The following is a 19,972-nucleotide window of genomic DNA, read 5'->3' on the forward strand; positions in this document are numbered from 1 at the left end:
GTGATAGATATGAAATTTTATCATTGGATCTATTTAAGTGCCTTATCAAAACAAGTCATCTGACTGTTGGAAAAGTATATTCTTGTGCTCTAATGTATAACCAGTAGGACCCCTACATTTATTATTATATCACTGCTTATTAGAGATTCCTGTTTTTTATAGACCTCTCTCTGTTTTCAAATGTTATTGACCATACTGTTGTGCATTTGCTTTTTCAGCATCCATGTAGCAGAGAGGAGAGAACTGGGAGAGTTCACAGTGATTCACGCACTCACAGGATGGTTACCAGAAGTCATTTCTCTCCAGTACGTTTGACCACTAAGTAACTCATATATTTTTCTATCTCTTCCCCAGTAAGGTTTCTTTAACTCAAATATTCTTAGTCTTTAAGAACATTTTTTAAATTGTCACATTTTACAAAATGTTTGCAGAATAACATGTTATAGTATTATAAAAAATTCCTTGAGAATACCAGGATAAATTGTTTCCTTATATATAGTAAATTTAATCCTTAAATATCTGAATTACAAATATTAAAACAATGTTAATTATTTATTATGATAAAATATTTACAGGTGTCCCTTTCTACTTATACACTTGTTCAATACAGAAGAGTACAAGTGACTTTTAATTAGCTACCCATACTAGGGAATGAATAATATTAAAATGCCTATTAGGCTTAAGCACTTTAATATATTATTCTAATTAATACCCACAGTCCTGAAAAGATTATCTTATTTAATTATCCATATGACTCTATCAGCTAAGTGTTATATGTCATTAGAAATGAGAAAACTGAAGCTCAGAGTGGGTGAATTCCCTAAAGCTGTGTACATTGTACCTGGAGGTAATATTTCATGTAAATCTTTCTGGGTCCAAAGCCCACAGTCTTTCTCTCATATGATTCTAGATATATAGGGCTTGTTTGTCTATGTTCAAAGAGAGAGCATTTAATGTAATGCTTACTTAAAATTTCACAAATATTTTTTGTTTCATGCATAAAGGTTATAGCCACATAATTTGATCATATTACCATTGATACTAGAAATTAATCAGGTTAAGGTACATAGAAAATAATTATATCAATAGATCTGAGCATGCCAGCAATCCAGATGCTGATTTTTATAAGAAGATCAAATCCACAGTACAGTTATCAATTTGGATCATCTCTGATCTTTGGTGTTAGAAAGCTACCATTACCAGTGTCCAGGTTAAAGGAGACTGAAGACAGGTCCTAGTAACTTGGATTCTGCCACTTAAAGCATTCTTTCAGCAGGATAAACTAGCCATTGTTTGGTTCAAAGAAAATATATTTGCAGGGAAAAAAGTGGGAGGGTAGAGAAACTCCTCTAAGGACCGCTTTCCCGAAAGAGAGCTGATTTTGCTTTTTACCTTTGGGAAAGGTCCAGATAGCAGCTTTTTATATCGTCTCATTGAAAATCCTTTTCTGATATCTAGGAGAAGAGGATATTTATTGACATGATATGGTCAATGTTAGTGGAGAGAAATAAAGAGAGAATGGGGTTTATAAGTATGGACTTTTCTAAATTTTTATCTTCAGTGTTGATGGAATACTTAAAATTTTGCCTTAATTTTCCCTGCAATAAATATACCAGAGACATGAAAACATCAGAAGTCTATCAGAGGGTGGTAAAGAAACAGGAGATCAAAATAATTTGTGACTAGAAAATTAGTAAATTAAAAATTGGGAATTGTCTCTTGCTAGAATCATACAGTAAAATCATACATGAAAACTGAAAACACTATTCATATACTTTCATGGTTATAAGACCAGTTTATTTCTTTTGTTTTAAAGACTTTTTTATTTTATATAGACCATTTTTAAAGTCTTTAGTGAATTTGTTACAATATTGCTTCTGTTTTCTGTCTTGGTTTTTTGGCCGTGAGGCATGTTGGGATCTTAGCTCCCCAATCCCGCACCCCTTGCATTGGAAGGTGAAGTCTTAACCACTGGACCACCAGAGAAGTCCCAAGAGCAGTTTAATAATTAAATTAAATTTAAAATTTGAAGGATTTTAGATGCTCAATTTGCATGAATTTATGGTTGCTTATAAAATGTCTATGAAAATGATATAAGGGGAGAAAGCTTTGGTGTCAGAACTATATAGCTAAACTTACATTCTTATAATTCCAATTTCAAGCTATGTGAATTTTGCAAGTAATATAACTTTTGGGGGCCCTATTTTTTTCATATGTAAAATGCAGGTAAAAACGACCTATCTTATAGGGTTGTTCTCAGGATTGAGTAGGTAAGAGTGTCAGAAAAAGTAACTGATGTATGGTAGAGACATAATTAGTGCAAGTTTCTTTCCCTCTAATGAGTATCACTATATTATTTAACACTATATAGATATATGTATGGTAGTTAATAATCAACCTTTGGAAACAGAGAAAAGTCTAAAAAAAATGAGACTGACTCAGATGTTCAAGTTTATCATTTTACTGCTAAATGTATCCAGAAAGTAAAAGATATGTACTCTCTTTGGTTTATGTCATGATTTGTAGGATTTTGTTATGAACATTCTGCCACACTATGCATATAATTTAAAATTACAATTACACTATAAAATCACAAAGTTAACTCATGTGTATAATTTTAAATGAAAAGAATGTCATGGAACAGTATAATAATGATTGTCAAGGAACGTTTAATTTGAAATCACCATCTGCCAAGGATGCAGGTGGAGGTCAGGTATGGCTTCATGGAGAAAGTTCTGACTTGATCTGAGCCTTTGCCATTGACTGGGTTTGATTTGAGGGGACGGAAGGAAAGGGACAGGGAAAGCAGGAGAACAGCATGATCAAAGCCATGGTATGTTCAGAAGTGGGATATTTCTCTTCCTACAAAGGATTTGATTGTGCAGAGACAGCCCCTGAGGGGCTTCGCCAGTCATGGTCATGGTTTTACAGAGGTCCAGGAGATTTAGAGTATTCAAGTTTCATACTTGTGTTCCCTACTGACTTTTTCCATATGAAAATCAATTAGGGTGAAAAGTGTTTTGTGACATCTTCAACAGACAGCCTTTCCCTTCCCTCTCCCATAGAAGTACCAAAGGGAGACATTGCTCTATTTGCAATTGTTGACCTGCCTCTTATGTTTTCCTACAGTTAGCACTGTTTTATCATTTGGGGAAAAAAAAAAAAAAAAAAAAACCTTCTAACTCTCCGTATTATACTAGAAATACAGAGTGGCTATTAGAAGTCTGACAATTTCAGACGAAGAGATGATGCTTTTCTCCACAAATTTCTCTGATCTTGGTGTAGTTCATTTGTGAATAGAGCACTCCACCACCCCATATTTAAGCCTAACTGTCCAAGATGTTGTATAGTCTCATCCTTTGGTGTATGAATATTTCTTTTTCACAGCATAACATTTTTTACATTGTAGGTGGGAAAAAACACAGGGGTTTGGGATTCAGAAAGATCTATTTTAATCCTGATTCTATCATTTGGTAGTCTATCGTGACTGCATAAAATTTACAACCTCTTAAACTTCAATTAGTATTGTACTACCTACATTGCAGAGCTGTTATGGGATTAAATGCAAAAATGAAAACTGTCTTGGCAGCCACTAGCTGGCCACCCACATCTTCATTGTTTCTCAAATGTGCTAAACTCAGTGTCCCTTAGGGTCTTTACATGAACTGTTCTTTATTTATGCCTGGAATGATCTTCCATCAGATATTTACCTGGTTGGATATGTCATAACATTTAGATATCACCAAGCTTAAATATCAGCTCCTCAGATAGGCCTTCTCAACTATCCCATCTAAATTATTTCTTTTCCGAATGATTCCATATCCCATTGTTTATTATTTTGTTTTCATCATGAAAGTTATAGCTGCCTGTTATCTTCTCTCTCTCCCTCTCTCTCTCAATCTCACTCTTTCTCTCTACCTCACTCTCTCTCTCTCTCTCAGTTGTATCCATCCACTGGGATGGTAAGATGCATGAGAATAGGGACCCTTTTGTCTTTCTCAATGTTGAGACTTCCGTGCTTAGAGAAATAACACTGAATGGCCATTACACAGTATGTTCTGAAAAAATGTTTGTTGATAGAGTAATTTCAAAAATATTTTAGGGCTTCCCTGGTGGCGCAGTGGTTGAGAACCCGCCTGCCGATGCAGGAGACACGGGTTCGTGCCCTGGTCCGGGAAGATCCCACATGCCGCGGAGCAACTGAGCCCGTGAGCCATGGCCACTAGGCCTGCGCGTCCGGAGCCTGTGCTCCGCAACGGGAGAGGCCACAACAGTGAGAGGCCCGCATACTGAAAAAATATATATATATATTTTAAAAGGCTAAACTAGAAGTGTGTAAAAGATTCTTTGGGAATCCAGAACAGGAATGTATAGCTTAATTTCCCTAGAAAGTAAAGCTTAAACTGACCTCAAAGGATTAGTTGAAATTCGTGCAGCTTATTGAGGTAGGGAAGCCAACTCAGAGAAGAAAGAATAGCCTGAAACTACAAGGGAGCAAGGTGTAGTCCCAGAAAGGCACATTGTTCTGCAGAACTAGATTATGTGCTGGGTTCTGGAGGATGGATGGGTATGGGGTGGAGAGGTATGCAGGAACCGAACAGAGAAAGTTAAGAAATCTTCACAACCGAATGTCACTGAGGGATTTTACACAGGAGGATGATCTTATCTTATCAGACTTGTGATTTTGGAGGATGGTTCAGATATCAGGACTGGAGTAGGGGAACTGGTTTGTGCAGTATTGCAGAAGTCTTTGCCAAGGGCTTCTACAGAGAAAGTGGTGATAGGAATGGAGAAAGGAGATTAATCTTTTGTCAGTTGCTTTGTTTGCAAATATTTTCTCCCATTCTGAGGGTTATCTTTTTGTCTTGTTTATGGTTTTCTTTGCTGTGCAAAATCTTTTAAGTTTCATTAGGTCCCATTTGCTTATTTTTGCTTTTATTTCCATTACTCTAGGAGGTGGGTCAAAAAGGATCTTGCTGTGAATTATGTCATAGATTGTTCGCCTATGTTTTCCTGTAAGAGTTTGATCGTGTCTGGCCTTACATTTAGGTCTTTAATCCATTTTGAGTTTATTTTTGTGTATGGTGTTAGGAAGGGTTCTAATTTCATTCTTTTATATGTAGCTGTCCAGTTTTCCCAGCACCACTTATTGAAGAGGCTATCTTTTCTCCATTGTATATTCTTGCCTCCTTTGTCAAAGATAAGGTGACCATATATGCTTGGTTTATCTCTGGGCTTTCTATACTGTTCAGTTGATCTGTATTTCTGTTTTTGTGCCAGTACCATACTGTCTTGATTACTATAGCTTTGTAGTATAGTCTGACATCAGGGAGCCTGATTCCTCCAGCTCCGTTTTTCTTTCTCAAGATTGCTTTGGCTATTCGGGGTCTTTTCTCCAAAATATATAAGCAGTTCATGCAGCTCAATATCAAATAAACAAACAAATCCAAAAATGTGTGGAAGACCTAAATGGACATTTCTCCAAAGCAGACATACAGAATGCCAACAAACACATGAAAAGATGCTCAACATCACTAATCATTAGAGAAATGCAAATCAAAACTACAATGAGGTATTACCTCACACCAGGCCATCATCAAAAAATCTACAAACAATAAATGCTGGAGAGGGTGTAGAGAAAAGGGAGCCCTCTTGCACTGTTGGTGGGAATGTAAATTGATACAGCCACTATGGAGGTTCCTTAAGAAACTAAAAATAGAACTATCATATGACCCAGCAATCTCACTACTGGGCATATACCCTGAGAAAACCATAATTCAAAAAGAGTCATGTACCACAATATTCATTGCAGCACTATTTACAATAGTCAGGATTGGAAGCACCCTAAATGTCCATCAACAGATGAATGGATAAAGAAGATGTGGCACATATATACAATGGAATATTACTCAGCCATAAAAAGGAACGAAATTGAATTATTTGTAATAAAGTGGATGGACCTGTAGTCTGTCATACAGAGTGAAGTAAGTCAGAAAGAGAAAAACAAATACTGTATGCCAACATATATATATGGAATCTAAAAAAAAAACGGTACTGATGAACCTAGTGGCAGGGCAGGACTAATGATGCAGATCTAGAGAACGGAGTTGAGGACGTGCGGGGGAAGGGGAAGCTAGGGAGAAATGAGAGTAGCACTGACATATATACACTACCAAATGTAAAATAGATAGCCAGTGGGAAGCTGCTGCATAGCACAGGGAGATCAGCCCTGTGCTTTGTGACCACCTAGAGGGGTGGGATAGGGAGGGTGGGAGGGAGGCTTAAGAGGGAGGGGATATGGGGATATATGTATATGTATAGCTGGTTCACTTTGTTGTACAGCTGAAACTAACACACCATTGTAAAGCAATTATACTCCAATAAAGATATTTTTAAAAAATAAACGAATGGAGAAAGTGTTGTCAATTGCAGTAGGAGGAGGTAGGATCTAAGGGACGTACTTTTTATTTGATGAGAGTTTCATGGAGAGAGACTTGGTCATTCTGTTTTCTAACTTGACTGAAAAGTAGAAGATGGTGGCAGGATATTTTTATTGATTTATTGATTGTTTTTTATTTCTTTTCTATACATTTATTTATTTTATGTATTTTTGGCTACGTTGAGTCTTTGTTATGCTGCGCGGGCCTCTCATTGCAGTGACTTCTCTTGTTGTGGAGCACAGGCTCTAGGCACATGGGCTTCAGTAGTTGTGGCATGGGGGCTCAGTAGTTGTGGCTCGCAGGCTCTAGAGCACAGGCTCAGGAGTTGTGGTGCATGGGCTTAGTTGCTCCGCGGCATGTGGGTCTTCCTTCACCAGGGCTTGAACCCATGTCCCCTGCAATGGCAGGTGGATTCTTAACCACTGCCCTACCAGAGAAGTCTGAGTTGTTTGTTTTTGGATAGAAGTCTATTAGGTGGTTATACACAGCCTCTTCTCTTCTGGAGAGAGGTTTGAGCTGGAGCTAATGATTTGAGGGTTACATAAAAGTACAAGTGAACCTAAAGTATGGTTGTGCTTATTAACTCACTGAGGAAAGGCTATAGGCTATCAAGAGCATATTGAGGAGAACTCTGGGGGAAGCAGCCCTAATTGGTCAGCAGTGAGCAGAGGAAAGGGAGTGTTCAAAGGAGTCTGCAAGTGATTTCTATAATAATAGAAACTAGAAAAGAATGATGTTGTAGAAGCCTCAGGAAAGAGTTTAGAGAAAGTAAAAATATTGTTAAATTCCACAGAGAAGTAACATAGAGACCATTTATCTAAATGATAATATATAGGAAAGTGCCTGGCACTTAACAGATGCTCAAATACATATTCTTTCCGTGTCATGTGTGTGACATGCCTCTCTCCCTTGCCAGACTGAGTGAGCCTTGAGACTAGGGCCATGCGTTTGAACCCTTTATTTATTTTGGTTTCTTTGTTTCTTTGCTTGTTTATGTATTTTTATTGAGATGTAGTTGACATATAACAATATATTAGTTTCAGGTGTACAACATAATAATTCGATATTTGTATATATTGAGAAATGGTCAACACAAATCTAGTTAACACCCAGCACCACACATGGCTATTATTTATTTTCTTGTGATGAGGACTTTTACGACCTACTCTCTTAGCAACTTTCAAATATACAGTACAGTATTGTGAACTACAGTCACCATGCTGTGCATTACCACCCCATGACTCATTTATTGTATAACTGGAAATTTGTACCTTTTGAACACCTTCACCATTTTGCCCAAATCCTACCCCTTGCCTCTGGCAACCACTAATCTGTTCTCTATATCAGTGAATTCATTTTTGTTTGTTTTGCTGTTTGTTTTTAGATTCTGTATATAAGTGAGATCATACAATATTTGTCTTTCTCTCTCTGACTTATTTCACTTAGTATAATGTCCTCAAAGTCCATCCACATTGTTGCAAATGGAAAGATTTCCTTCATTTTTTATGTCTGAACAATATTTCATTGTGTATATGAATACCACACTTTCTTTATTCATTCATCCATCCATAGACACATATGTTGATTCTATGTCTTGGCTATTGTAAATAATACTGCAATGAACATGGGAGTGCCTCTGTTTTTTTGAGTTAGTGTTTTCATTTCCTATGGATAAATACCCAGAAGTGGAATTGCGGGGTTATACAATAGTTCTATTTTTAATTTTTTGAAGAAACTCCATACTGGCTGCACCAATTTACATTTCCACCAACAGTGAATGAAAGTGCCCTTTTCTCCACATCCTTGCCAACACTTGTCATTTCTTGTCTTTTTGATGATAGCCATTACAACAGGTGTGAGGTGATAACTGATTGTGGTTTTGATTTACATTTACCTGATGATTAGTGATGTTTAGCACGTTTCATTGCACCTGTTGGCCATCTGTATATGTTCTTTGGAAATATGTCTATTAAGATCCTCTGCCCATTTATTAATTGGATATTCATTTTATTGAGTTAACTTAGTTCTTTTTATATTTTGATATTAACCCTTTATTAGATATATAATTTACAAATATTTTCTTCCATTCAGTAGGATGTCTTTTCATTTTGTTGTAGGTTTGTTTTGGAATTTTTTTTGCAGAAGCTTTTTAGTTTGATATAGTCCGCCTGTTTATTTTTACTTTTGTTGTCTTTGCTTTTGGTGTCAAGTCCAAAAAATTATCACCAAGACTGATGTCAAGGAGCTTAACATCTATGCTTTCTTCTAGGAGTTTTATGGTTTCAGGTCTCACTTTTAAGCCTTTAATCCATTTGGAGTTAATTTTTGTGTATAGTATAACATAATGGTCAAGTTTTATTCTTTTGCATGTGACTGTCCAGTTTTCTCAGCACCATTTATTGAAGAGAATGTACTTTTCCCCATTATATTCTTGGCTCCTTTGTCATAAATTAATTGACTGTATATGCATGGGTTTATTTCTGTCTTCTCTATTCTATTCCATTGATCTATGTGTCTGCTTTTATGCCAATATCATCCTCTTTTGACTACTATGGCTCTGTATTACAGTTTGAAATCAGGAAGTGTGATGCCTCCAGCTTTGTTCTTCTTTCTCAAGATTACTTTGGCTAATCAGGATCTTTTGTGGTTCCATACAAATGTTAGGATTGATTATTCTACTTCTGTGAAAAATATCATTGGAATTTTGGTAGGGGTTGCATTGAATCTGCTTTTGGTAGTATGGACATTTTAACAATATTAATTCTTCCAATCCATAAGCCCTGTATATCTTTCATTTATTTGTGTCTTCTTTAATTTCTCTCATTAATATCATAGTTTTCAGTGTACAGGTCTTTCACCTCCTTGGTTAAGTTTATTCCTAGGTCTTTTTGCTGCAGTTGTATATGAGATTGTTTCCCTAATTTCTCTTTTAGATAGTTCATTATTAGTGTATAGAATACAAAAGATTTTTGTATATTGATTTTGTATCCTACAACTATACTGAATTTGTTTATTTTAACAGCTTTGGGGTGGAGTTTCTTAGGGTTTTCTATATATAATATTATGTCATCTGCAAATATGACTGTTTTACTTCTTCCTTTCTGATTTAAAAGCCACTTATTACCTTTTCTTGCCTTATTGCTCTGGCTAGACTTCCAATACTGTGCTGAATAAAATTGGTGAGAGTGGGCATCCTTATCTTATTCCTGATCTTAGAGAAAAGCTTTCAGCTTTTCACCATTAAGTATGATGTTAGCTGTGGGCATGTCATATATGTCTTTTATTATATTGAGGTATGTTCCCTCTAACCCCATTTTGTTGAGCATTTTTATCATAAATGGATGTTGAATTTGTCAAATGGTTTTCTGCATCTATTGAGATGACCATATGATTTTTATCCTTCATTTTTTTACTATGATGTATTACACTGATTGATTTCTGCATGTTTAATCATTCTTGCATCCCAGGAATAAATCTCACTTGATCATGGTGCATGATCTTTTTAATGTATTGTTGAATTCTGTTTGCTAACATTCTGTTGTGAATTTTTTACATCTATGTTCATCAGGGATTTTGATCTGTAGTTCTCTTGTGATATCCTTGTCTGATTTTGATATCAGGGTAATGCTGGCCTCGTTAAGTGAGTTTAGATGTTTTCTCCTGTCTTCTATTTTTTAAATGAATTTGAGAAGTATTGGTATTAATTCTTCTTTAAATGTTTGATAGAATTCACCAGTGAAGCTCTCTGATTCTGGACTTTTCATTGTTGGGAGGTTTTTGATTACTAGTAATCAGTCCGTTCAGATTTTCTATTTCTTTGTCTTGGTAAATCATATGTTTCTAGGAATTTATCCATTTCTTTTAGGTTGTCCAATTTGTTTTGTATGTTTGTTTATAGTAGTCTCTTACAATCCTTTGTATTTTGTGGTATTAATTACAATGTGTCTGTTTCATTTCTGATTTTCTTTATTTGAGTCTTCTCTCTTTTTTTTTGTTGGTGAGTCTAAAGGTTTGTCAATTTTGTTTATCTTTCAAAAAACCAGTTCTTAATTTTTTTGATCTTTTCTATTGTCTTTTTAGTCTCTCTCATTTATTTCCACTCTGATATTTGTTATTACCTTCCTTCTACTAACTTTAGGCTTCATTTGTTCTTTTTTTTCCTATTTCTTTTAGGTGTAAAGTTAGGTAGTTTATTTGAGATCGTATTTCTTGATGTAGACATGTATTGCTATGAACTCTCACGGAACTACTTCTTAGAACTATCTTTGCTTTGTTGTATTTGTTTTGTTGTCATTGTATCTGTTGTATTTTTGTTATGTTGTACTTCCATTTTTATTTATCACAAAGCATTTTTTTGATTTCTTCTTTGACCCATTGGTTGGTCAGTAGCATATAGTTTAATCTGCACATAGCTGTGAATTTCTCAGTTTTCTTTTTGTAATTAATTTCTAGTTTCATACAGTTGTGGTTGGAAAAGATGTGTGGTATGATTTCAGTCTTCTTGAACGCATTAAGAGTTGTTTTGTGACTTAACATATGATCTATCCTGGAGAATGTTCCATGTACATTTGAGAAAAATGTGTATTCTGTTGCTTTTGGGTGGAATGTTTTATATGTGTCTAAGTCCATCCTATCTAATGTGTCATACAAGGCCAATGTTTTCTTTTTCTTTTAACTTTTTTTTTTTGGCCATGCCACGTGACATGTGGGATCTTAGTTCCCTGACCAGGGATCAAACGCACTCCCCCCACAGTGGAAGCATGGAGTATTAACCACTGGACTGCCAGGGAAGTCCCAAGGCCAGTGTTTTCTCATTGATTTTCTGTCTGGATGATCTATTCATTGGTGAAAGTGGGATATTAAAGTGTCCTACTGAATGCTCTTCTATGGGTGAGTCCTGGGATGTGTGAGTCCGTGAGAGCCCTTTAAGAACTCTTTCTGAGTTTGCTATAGCCTTGTGGGCCTCATGGATGCAAGCCCTGCTGGCTTTCAAAACTAGATGTTTTGGGAGCTTGTCTCTGATCTGCAGGTCTTAAAAGTTGGGGTGCCATTATGTGGGGTTCAAACCCTTCAGTCTTCAGGGAAATGCTTAGGGATGTGAGCTCCCTCCAAACTCTATGTGCCCACACTGTGTGAGGTTTATGGCAAGACTGTGTCTGAGCCTCTCCTAGCCACTTCAGTATGTTGTTTTTTTTTTCTCATTTGCCAGATACAAAGGAATTCCTCACCTAGTTTTTTTTTTTTTTTTTTTTTTTTTTTTTTTTGCGGTACGCGGCGGAGCACAGGCTCCGGACGCGTGGGCTCAGCGGCCACGGCTCACGGGCCCAGCAGCTCCGCAGCACGTGGGATCTTCCCGGACCAGGGCATGAACCCGTGTCCCCTGCATCGGCAGGCGGACTTTCAACCACTGCGCCACCAGGGAAGCCCGCTCACCTAGTTTTTTAAAATTATTTTAAGAGGAAATTTTTCTGTATGTAGCTGTAGATTTGTTGTGTCCATAGGAAGAGGTGAGTTCAGAATCTTCCTACATCACCATCTTTAACTGGAACTCTGTGTTTGGTCTCCTTGCATCAGCAAAGCGCACCACAGAGTAGGCACTCAATCAAAGCTTGTTGAATAAATAAGCACATAATGATGTTTTTAACTAACATGTGAAGTAACTATTGCAATTGGTTTTTTGAAATAGCAAGTTGATTTTTTTCTGTCAGTAATTTCTTGATGTGGAATAAAAAGCTTAATTTGGAAATTAATGTTATTTTTTACCTAAGGCCAGGATATATGGACAAAGTTTGGGAGCTCTTGAGAGAAATATTGCCCGAGTTTAAGCTATCAGATGAGTCCAGCTCTGAAAGCAAAATAACAGACATAGATGCCAAATTAAAAGAACAAGGGAAAGACATGAAGGATGGGAAAGAAGTGAAAGATGGCAAAGAAATGAAAGATGGCAAGGAATTCAAACCTGAAGGTTCAGCAACAACAGTAAAATTACCTGAGAAAAGTGACAGAGTTTTAAAGGGTAAGACATTCTATATCATGATGTTATTCAATATGGGTATTATATATAAACACTTATAGTTTAGTCATTGCTTAATTTAATGATTATTTATTAAGTGTTGTGAAAGCAGTCATGTAATTAAGGTCCTTTCTTTCCAAGATATTAGAACTTGCAATGGTGTTTACCATATGTTAATTATTCTACTATATTTGGCTCTCCTTAAAACTCAAAGGCAATTATATATTTTGATGATACTAAATTAATATATTATTAATATAGAAAAACCCATTAAGTTTTCAATTTCCCTTAAACACATCTTTCTTATATGTTATATGTAGAGTGGAATGGACCAGAATACCAAAGGAGAAAAGTTGTCCTGTTTTCCTTTTCAGGAAGTGTGAAATGGACACAGATTAGATTATGATTTGCAGGTTATTGTAAGGTGCAAGTTAAAATTAGGAAAAAAAATTTTCGAGTTATTTTACAAAGTGTAGGAGCATTTCTTCTTAAGTGGGAAATATATTTAATCATTATTTTATGTTTTCTAAAATATTTCATATAGCCATACATATGAACAATAATGCTTGTATAGTAGAGTTAAACACACTAGAAAATACTCAGCTTTTTTGTGTACTGTGATAGCATCTATAATGATCTTTCAAATGTTTATGTTTTATAAGGTATTGATATTTTGTCCTTATCTAGATCTTATCAACCAGCATTTCCAACCATATACTGCCCAGAAATAATTACTGTAAATGTTACTCAAAAATATACAAAAAAATTGTGTCTGATATCTGCCTATCATCAGTGCCATTTAAAATGATCTAATGTGCATTAGTTTATAAAAGAAAGCCCCAAAAAGCCAGATTAAATTTGTTTTACCCAGTGTATCCTAAATTAATCTGAACCTGGAATCCTTTTCTCATGTATCACAAGTTAACTTATGCCTATCTTTCCCTCCATTTAACAATCCATTCAATATACTACTTGCTGAGAATATCAGTAAGTGTTCCAGGAATTAGTGATAACCTGATGAACAAAATCAGGTGTGGAACCCACTTCCTAGAGCTAAGGTCTAGTGAGTGGGACTAACATTAATTTTAAATATCATAAATAGATACTAATACATGAGTCTTGAAGGGAAATACAGGAAACCTTAGGAGTTCATATGAAAGACCTAGTCTGGGGCATCAAGGAAGAATTCCCTAAGGAATTCTGAGCTGTAAACACCCCTGTTAGAAGTTTGTCTGTGAAGACCAGGAGAGCGACAAAGTGGAAGCTGACAGGGAATGTAGGGGACCCGTGAAAGATATTTACATTTTTACCTGATGAAGAAGTATTTTTAAGTGATTGGGAAGATGCAGTTGAGATGACAGCCATAGTGTAAGTTTCCAGAGAGCCCAGGTGAAGGGATTGGACCAAGCCAGGGAGCAAAGTCTCCTCCATCCTAACAGGAGGGCACAGGGCATGGGAGAGGACAGATGCACATGTCAGTGGATGAATGGGTTTGATAGGGAGAAGCTGAGGGTTTCTGACAAAAGGCTTCTATTCTCTACGATCTGAGAGTGAGGTGGAGGTGGAGATGAAGGTTCTCATTGTTAGTTAAAATAGATGTGGCAGAAGCTTGCAGAACTAGAGGAAAGGCCATGTCCAGTAGGACTCAGCTGCTACTTTTATTCAGAGGGGTTGGCCAGATGGGTGAAACGAGGTGACAGAGGAGCAACAGATTGACTCATGGTATTGGCAAAAACACATTTTGGTAAACATTTTTGCATACTTTCCAAATTTCTATGTGAAAAGTGTGTTTTTCTATTTATAATTTTTATTATATACTATATTATTTTAAATTCTGAATTCTGAATAGGCATTTAAAGGCTTTTAAAATCCCATTTAAAAATCACACATGAAGTCATATATTATTACCTATAATTAGTTTTAAGTCAAATATTTATAGAAAAGCCACAAAATAAAATTCTGATAATCTGTTTTTTGTACTTGTTTTCCAATAAAATATCTCCTCCTACACTTAAAGTTATAGTTATTTTTGCCGTTGTTTCTAACATAGATGTTAAATCTACTATAAAAGCTATGAGATAGATTTACTTTAGAAGCTAAGGAACAGTACAAGTTGTTAATGTTATAGTTTTTATTTATGCAAATTTTAAAAAACCAAACAACCTGATCAATGGTGATTACAAGTTTGGCAAATGATGAAAGAATGAATGGCAGAAATTTGAAATTTCTGTTTTAGAATTGGAAGGGATTTATTAGGAAATAAAAAAGCTTAGGGGATTTTTTTTTTAAGTTGAAGGAGAACATATTTCATAGAAATGTAAATGTGAATGGAAATTCAAATGGTGGACGGTTCTGGGTACTGGGTTTTACTACACACAACATGTGGACAATCAGATGTTGGTTTGTGGACGTTGGTTGGTGGCCAGTTTCCAGCAGAAGATATTCTGGTGGCAGAAAGCTGTGTTTCTTGAAATGCAAGCCCCAAGTAAAGAAGATCTAAGAGGACTCCACATTTAGGACTCAAATTTAAGTACTTTCTTTGCTGGCTTTTTTTTTTTTTTTTTCTTTTTTTAAATGAGAAAATCAGCCTGACACCATGATTTTATATGAATAAATTATATTCAACTGATCATCTACATTTAACATAAAATTATGTGTAGTCAATAAATAATGCTGCATGTCTTTCACAATACATGTCAATTTTCAAAGTTTTCTTTTGCTTTATTTTGACGTTACTAATTTGAGGTGAGTAGTACTTGGGGAAATTTATGGCTATTGTTTTACACTTAAATAAGTTAAATACTACTCTTTAACTTTCTTTTCAACACAATGACTTAATAAGCAACATACATTGAGGTTTTGTAGTTAAAAGATTTATTATATTTTTTTAATATGTTGGAGAAAGCCGACGCAAAAGACCTTGGAAAGAAGAGGAGTAAAGATGGAGAGAAGGAAAAAGAAAAGGAAAAATCCAAATGGTCTCTTCATGGTTCAAGGCCCTCATCAGACGTACAATATTCTCTACAGTCTTTGTCAGATTGTAAGTTCTCAGTCTCCTAGAATAATAATTATTGTACTTATTTCCTAAAATGCTGGAAAACACTGGAGCATAGAAATGTATTTCCTGTTTAGACATGTCTAAATAAGCTTTTCAAGGTTGCCCTTAATTGTTAGGCCCCCAGATGGTTATGCGTAACAGAGCAAGATCCTACATATGAGACAATGTTATCCAAATTCTTGTGGTACAACAGTCACAGAAGTGTTTACATGAAGCATGATATACTAATAAAAGTATATATTATATGTTAGTACACATAACATTTTTATTATAAAATATATAAATATATTTATATAAATATATAATTATATATTAATGTGTATTAATATATGTCCTCCTCTGTGTAAATTTTATATATATGTTGATATTAAAATATATATTTTAAACTTTATAGTCCTAACATGGGGTCATCTATCTTAGTGCTTCCAGAGTATATATCATAATTCTCAGTTCATCCTTCTTTACATGAAAACATGTCCATTTAAGTCCAGCACTATGCTTTATCTAGTTGTTTTTTTTTTCATTTTGTCTTCTTTCTTAATACATTACTGTGTTTTTTCGTGAGAGCATTTTCATAGTTCTGGCTTTGTATTTTTACAGAAACATGTCTGGTGGTTTGGTAGAGAAAATACAAACACTAGTCATTATATTTTTAATTTTATACAAAAACTTGTTTTCTTATAGTGATGCCTTAAGCAGTCTTTTTTGATAGTGGATGACATAACAGTCCCAAAGTTACTGATAATTATTCATGTTTGTGAGAATGGCTAAACCTTTCTCTGAGTTTCTTTCTTTGTGAAAATGATGGTAACCATGCCATTTTTTCTACCAAACTCATAGTTAAGTCAACCTCTAGATACAGAATGTGGTTCAAAGTTTGGGCTGTGGAGTAAAATTGCCTGGGTTCAGATCTCTGCTGCATGAAAAATATGTGTTAGAGAAGAAAAAAAATTTCCCTCTACTCTCTCCAGGTTCTTCTCGCTGGTCTAAGAATTAAAATGACATGAGACAGATTAACAGAAGAAAAAGAATAATAATTATGTATGTATGAGGCCTCATAAGAAAAATGAAACCCAAGGACAGGTTAGGCAATTGAGGCTTATCTACCATCTAAGAGAAAGAAAAGGGGGTCAGGGGTTTGTGACTTCAAAAGGGAGGAAGGCAATTCATCTGGAGGTTGAAAAGCAAATGTTTGGTAAACATGTTTGCTCTACCATGCAGAGCCAGTGGGACACAGAGAGGACTCTTGTGTCTAGGCCCTGCCCTGCCACACTTAGCCCATATTCTTTCTAGGTATCTCTGGTGATAGTGCTCTTCCTGGACCAGGCCCTTTACCATAATTCTTTTAGGCAGTTAAGGGGGAGGTAAAAAGAAAGAATTCCTGAGTACTCCGTTCTTTAAAAAAAGCCTAAAATAATCCTCATGACAAAGAGACACATTTTAAGGTGACAAATTTTACTCTCCTACATATACAAAGTTTACTTTTTAAATGTAAAAACATATTTTTACAAGTTCGGCATATTTCACATCTTAATCCATTTTAGAGTGATCCAGGGTTCACATCTAATTTATATATAGTGGTTCTAAAGATATTATTCTTCAATAAACATATTATCTAGTTCAGTGAAATGTAAGTGCTTGAATTTTTTTTAACATCTTTATTGGAGTATAATTGCTTTAAAATGGTGTGTTAGTTTCTGCTTTACAACAAAGTGAATCAGTTATACATATACATATGTTCCCATATCTCTTCCCTCTTGCGTCTCCCTCCCACCCTCCCTATCCCACCCCTCTACGTGGTCACAAAGCACCGAGCTGATCTCCCTGTGCTATGCGGCTGCTTCCCACTAAATATCTATTTTACATTTGGTAGTGTATATATGTCCATGCCACTCTCTCACTTCGTCCCAGCTTACCCTTCCCCCTCCCCATATTCTCAAGTCCATTCTCTAGTAGGTCTCTGTCTTTATTCCCATCTTGCCCCTAGGTTCTTCATGACCCTTTTTTCCCCCCTTAGATTCCATATATATGTGCTAGCATACGGTATTTGTTTTTCTCTTTCTGACTTACTTCACTCTGTATGACAGACTCCAAGTCTATCCACCTCACTACAAATAACTCAATTTCGTTTTTTTTTATGGCTGAGTAATATTCCATTGTATATATGTGCCACATCTTCTTTATCCATTCATCTGCTGAAGGACACTTAGGTTGCTTCCATGTCCTGGCTATTGTAAATAGAGCTGCAATGAACATTTTGGTACATGACTCTTTTTGAATTATGGTTTTCTCAGGGTATATGCCCAGTAGTGGGATTGCGGGGTCATAGGGTAGTTCTATTTGTACTTTTTCAAGGAACCTGCATACTGTTCTCCATAGTGGCTGTATCAATTTACACTCCCACCAACAGTGCAAGAGGGTTCCCTTTTCTCCACACCCTCTCCAGCATTTATTGTTCGCAGATTTTTTGATGATGTCCATTCTGACCAGTGCGAGATGATATCTCATTGTAGTTTTGATTTGCATTTCTGTAATGATTAATGATGTTGAGCATTCTTTCATGTGTTTGTTGGCAATCTGTATATCTTCTTTGGAGAAATGTCTATTTAGGTCTTCTGCCCATTTTTGGATTGGGTTGTTTGTTTTTTGTTATTGAGCTGCATGAGCTGCTTGTAAATTTTGGAGATTAATCCTTTGTCAGTTGCTTCATTGGCAAATATTTTCTCCCATTCTGAGGGTTGTCTTTTGGTCTTGTTTATGGTTTCCTTTGCTGTGCAAAAGCTTTTAAGTTTCATTAGGTCCCATTTGTTTATTTTTGTTTTTATTTCCATTTCTCTAGGAGGTGGGTCAAAAGGATCTTGCTGTGATTTATGTCATAGAGTGTCCCGCCTATGTTTTCCTCTAAGAGTTTTATATTGTCTGGCCTTACATTTAGGTCTTTAATCCATTTTGAGTTTATTTTTGTGTATGGTGTTAGGGAGTGTTCTAATTTCATACTTCTACAGGTAGCTGTCCAGTTTTCCCATCACCACTTATTGAAGAGGCTGTCTTTTCTCCACTGTATATCCTTCCCTCCTTTATCAAAGATAAGGTGACCATATGTGTGTGGGTTTATCTCTGGGCTTTCTATCCTGTTCCATTGATCTATATTTCTGTTTTTGTTAAGTGTGTGAATTTTAAAGGAATAAATCAAAACCTTTTAATTAAAAATAAAAACAATAGAAGAAAATAAATTCTATTATTTTGGCCAGAATCTTTAAAGAACAAAAGCATCATGAATCAAATGGCGTAATTTCAGGGATATTAAGGAACACATGAATAAATATTGATGTTCAGGAGCATATCTACAGGCATTAAACATTCCAAACTAAGTTACTTTCTTAGTTTCCCTTCTTCATGGGAGGATTAATTTATTTATGTTTTCTTTCTACTTGAAATGACATAGAAACTCCCAGAATTCCTTAAATTCAAAATAAGTATTCTATGAAAGCTAAGTTACATTGACAGATAGCTAGATTGAGTTTATGTAATAACTGTTTTACAATGAAGTAAAATGATTTCTTAATGAATTATATGGTACTATTGTGAAGGTAAAACTGATGAGACATTCTATAAAATAGATGTACATTTGAGATTTAACATTTATTATATGCATGCAGAGTCATTTACCTATATTTCATCAGCAAAGATAAGTTCATTAAGGAATTTAAACAGTCTACCACGACCTGCCAGTTCCATTTTGGCTAGAATTTCCATGACGCAATATGTGTTTGGTTTTACAGGTTCTTCAGCAATACCGTCCCCTCAGATGGTTGTATATGCTACCTTTACACCTCTCTATTTGTTTGAAAAGAAGATCTTTTTATTAGAGAAGATGGTAAGTACTCAAGGCCAAGAAATTCAGTATAATTTGTGGTGTGTTTGTGTGTATGTGTGCGTGTGTGTGTGTGTGTTTACTTGTAGTAGAAGGTATATCAGAATTTAATCAAAATTTCATTCCTGAATTTCAGTCTTGTTATCTCTATAATTAGGCACTTAGGTACAGGGACCTGGAACATCCAAAATTTTCTTAGATGACTGCAATAGTTTTAACTACAAAAAAAAAGAGAAGGATGTACTCTCATATATTTTTATCAATTCTTTTCATTGTAAACAAAAGGCATCAAATTATATATTTCAGTGAGAAGTGTGTAAGTCATTCCTAAATAATAATAAATCATCTCTCTATAAACAGGTCATACACATTTTCTTAACCTAAGACAACTTAAATAAATGCATATTGAGGGCTAGTAAAGCACTGCTATGAGCTCCTTGTATCTTAAAGTAATACACACAAAAATGTTAATTGCTTTTTTCTTATAAATCTAACAACTTATAGAAAACTTAGAAAATATGGACAAAGGTAATAAAATTAAACTATTCATAGTATAAATACCTAGTCATAGACACTATTAACATTTT

The 19,972-nt window shown here is 35.3% G+C and overlaps 1 protein-coding gene across 1 annotated transcript in view; it reads left to right on the forward strand.

The window, feature by feature from the left end:
* ADGB (androglobin) overlaps positions 1-19,972 on the forward strand; it is a 157,242-nt gene that overhangs the window by 41,048 nt on the left and 96,222 nt on the right. Inside the window, exons 7-11 of the mRNA XM_067010977.1 lie at positions 219-305; positions 12,209-12,456; positions 13,678-13,679; positions 15,355-15,493; positions 19,294-19,388. Coding sequence (XP_066867078.1) covers positions 219-305; positions 12,209-12,456; positions 13,678-13,679; positions 15,355-15,493; positions 19,294-19,388 — 571 coding nt within the window. The remainder of the gene's footprint in view (positions 1-218; positions 306-12,208; positions 12,457-13,677; positions 13,680-15,354; positions 15,494-19,293; positions 19,389-19,972) is intronic.

This window comes from Kogia breviceps, chromosome 13 (assembly GCF_026419965.1).
Source record: "Kogia breviceps isolate mKogBre1 chromosome 13, mKogBre1 haplotype 1, whole genome shotgun sequence".
Taxonomy (NCBI): Eukaryota; Metazoa; Chordata; class Mammalia; order Artiodactyla; family Physeteridae; genus Kogia; species Kogia breviceps.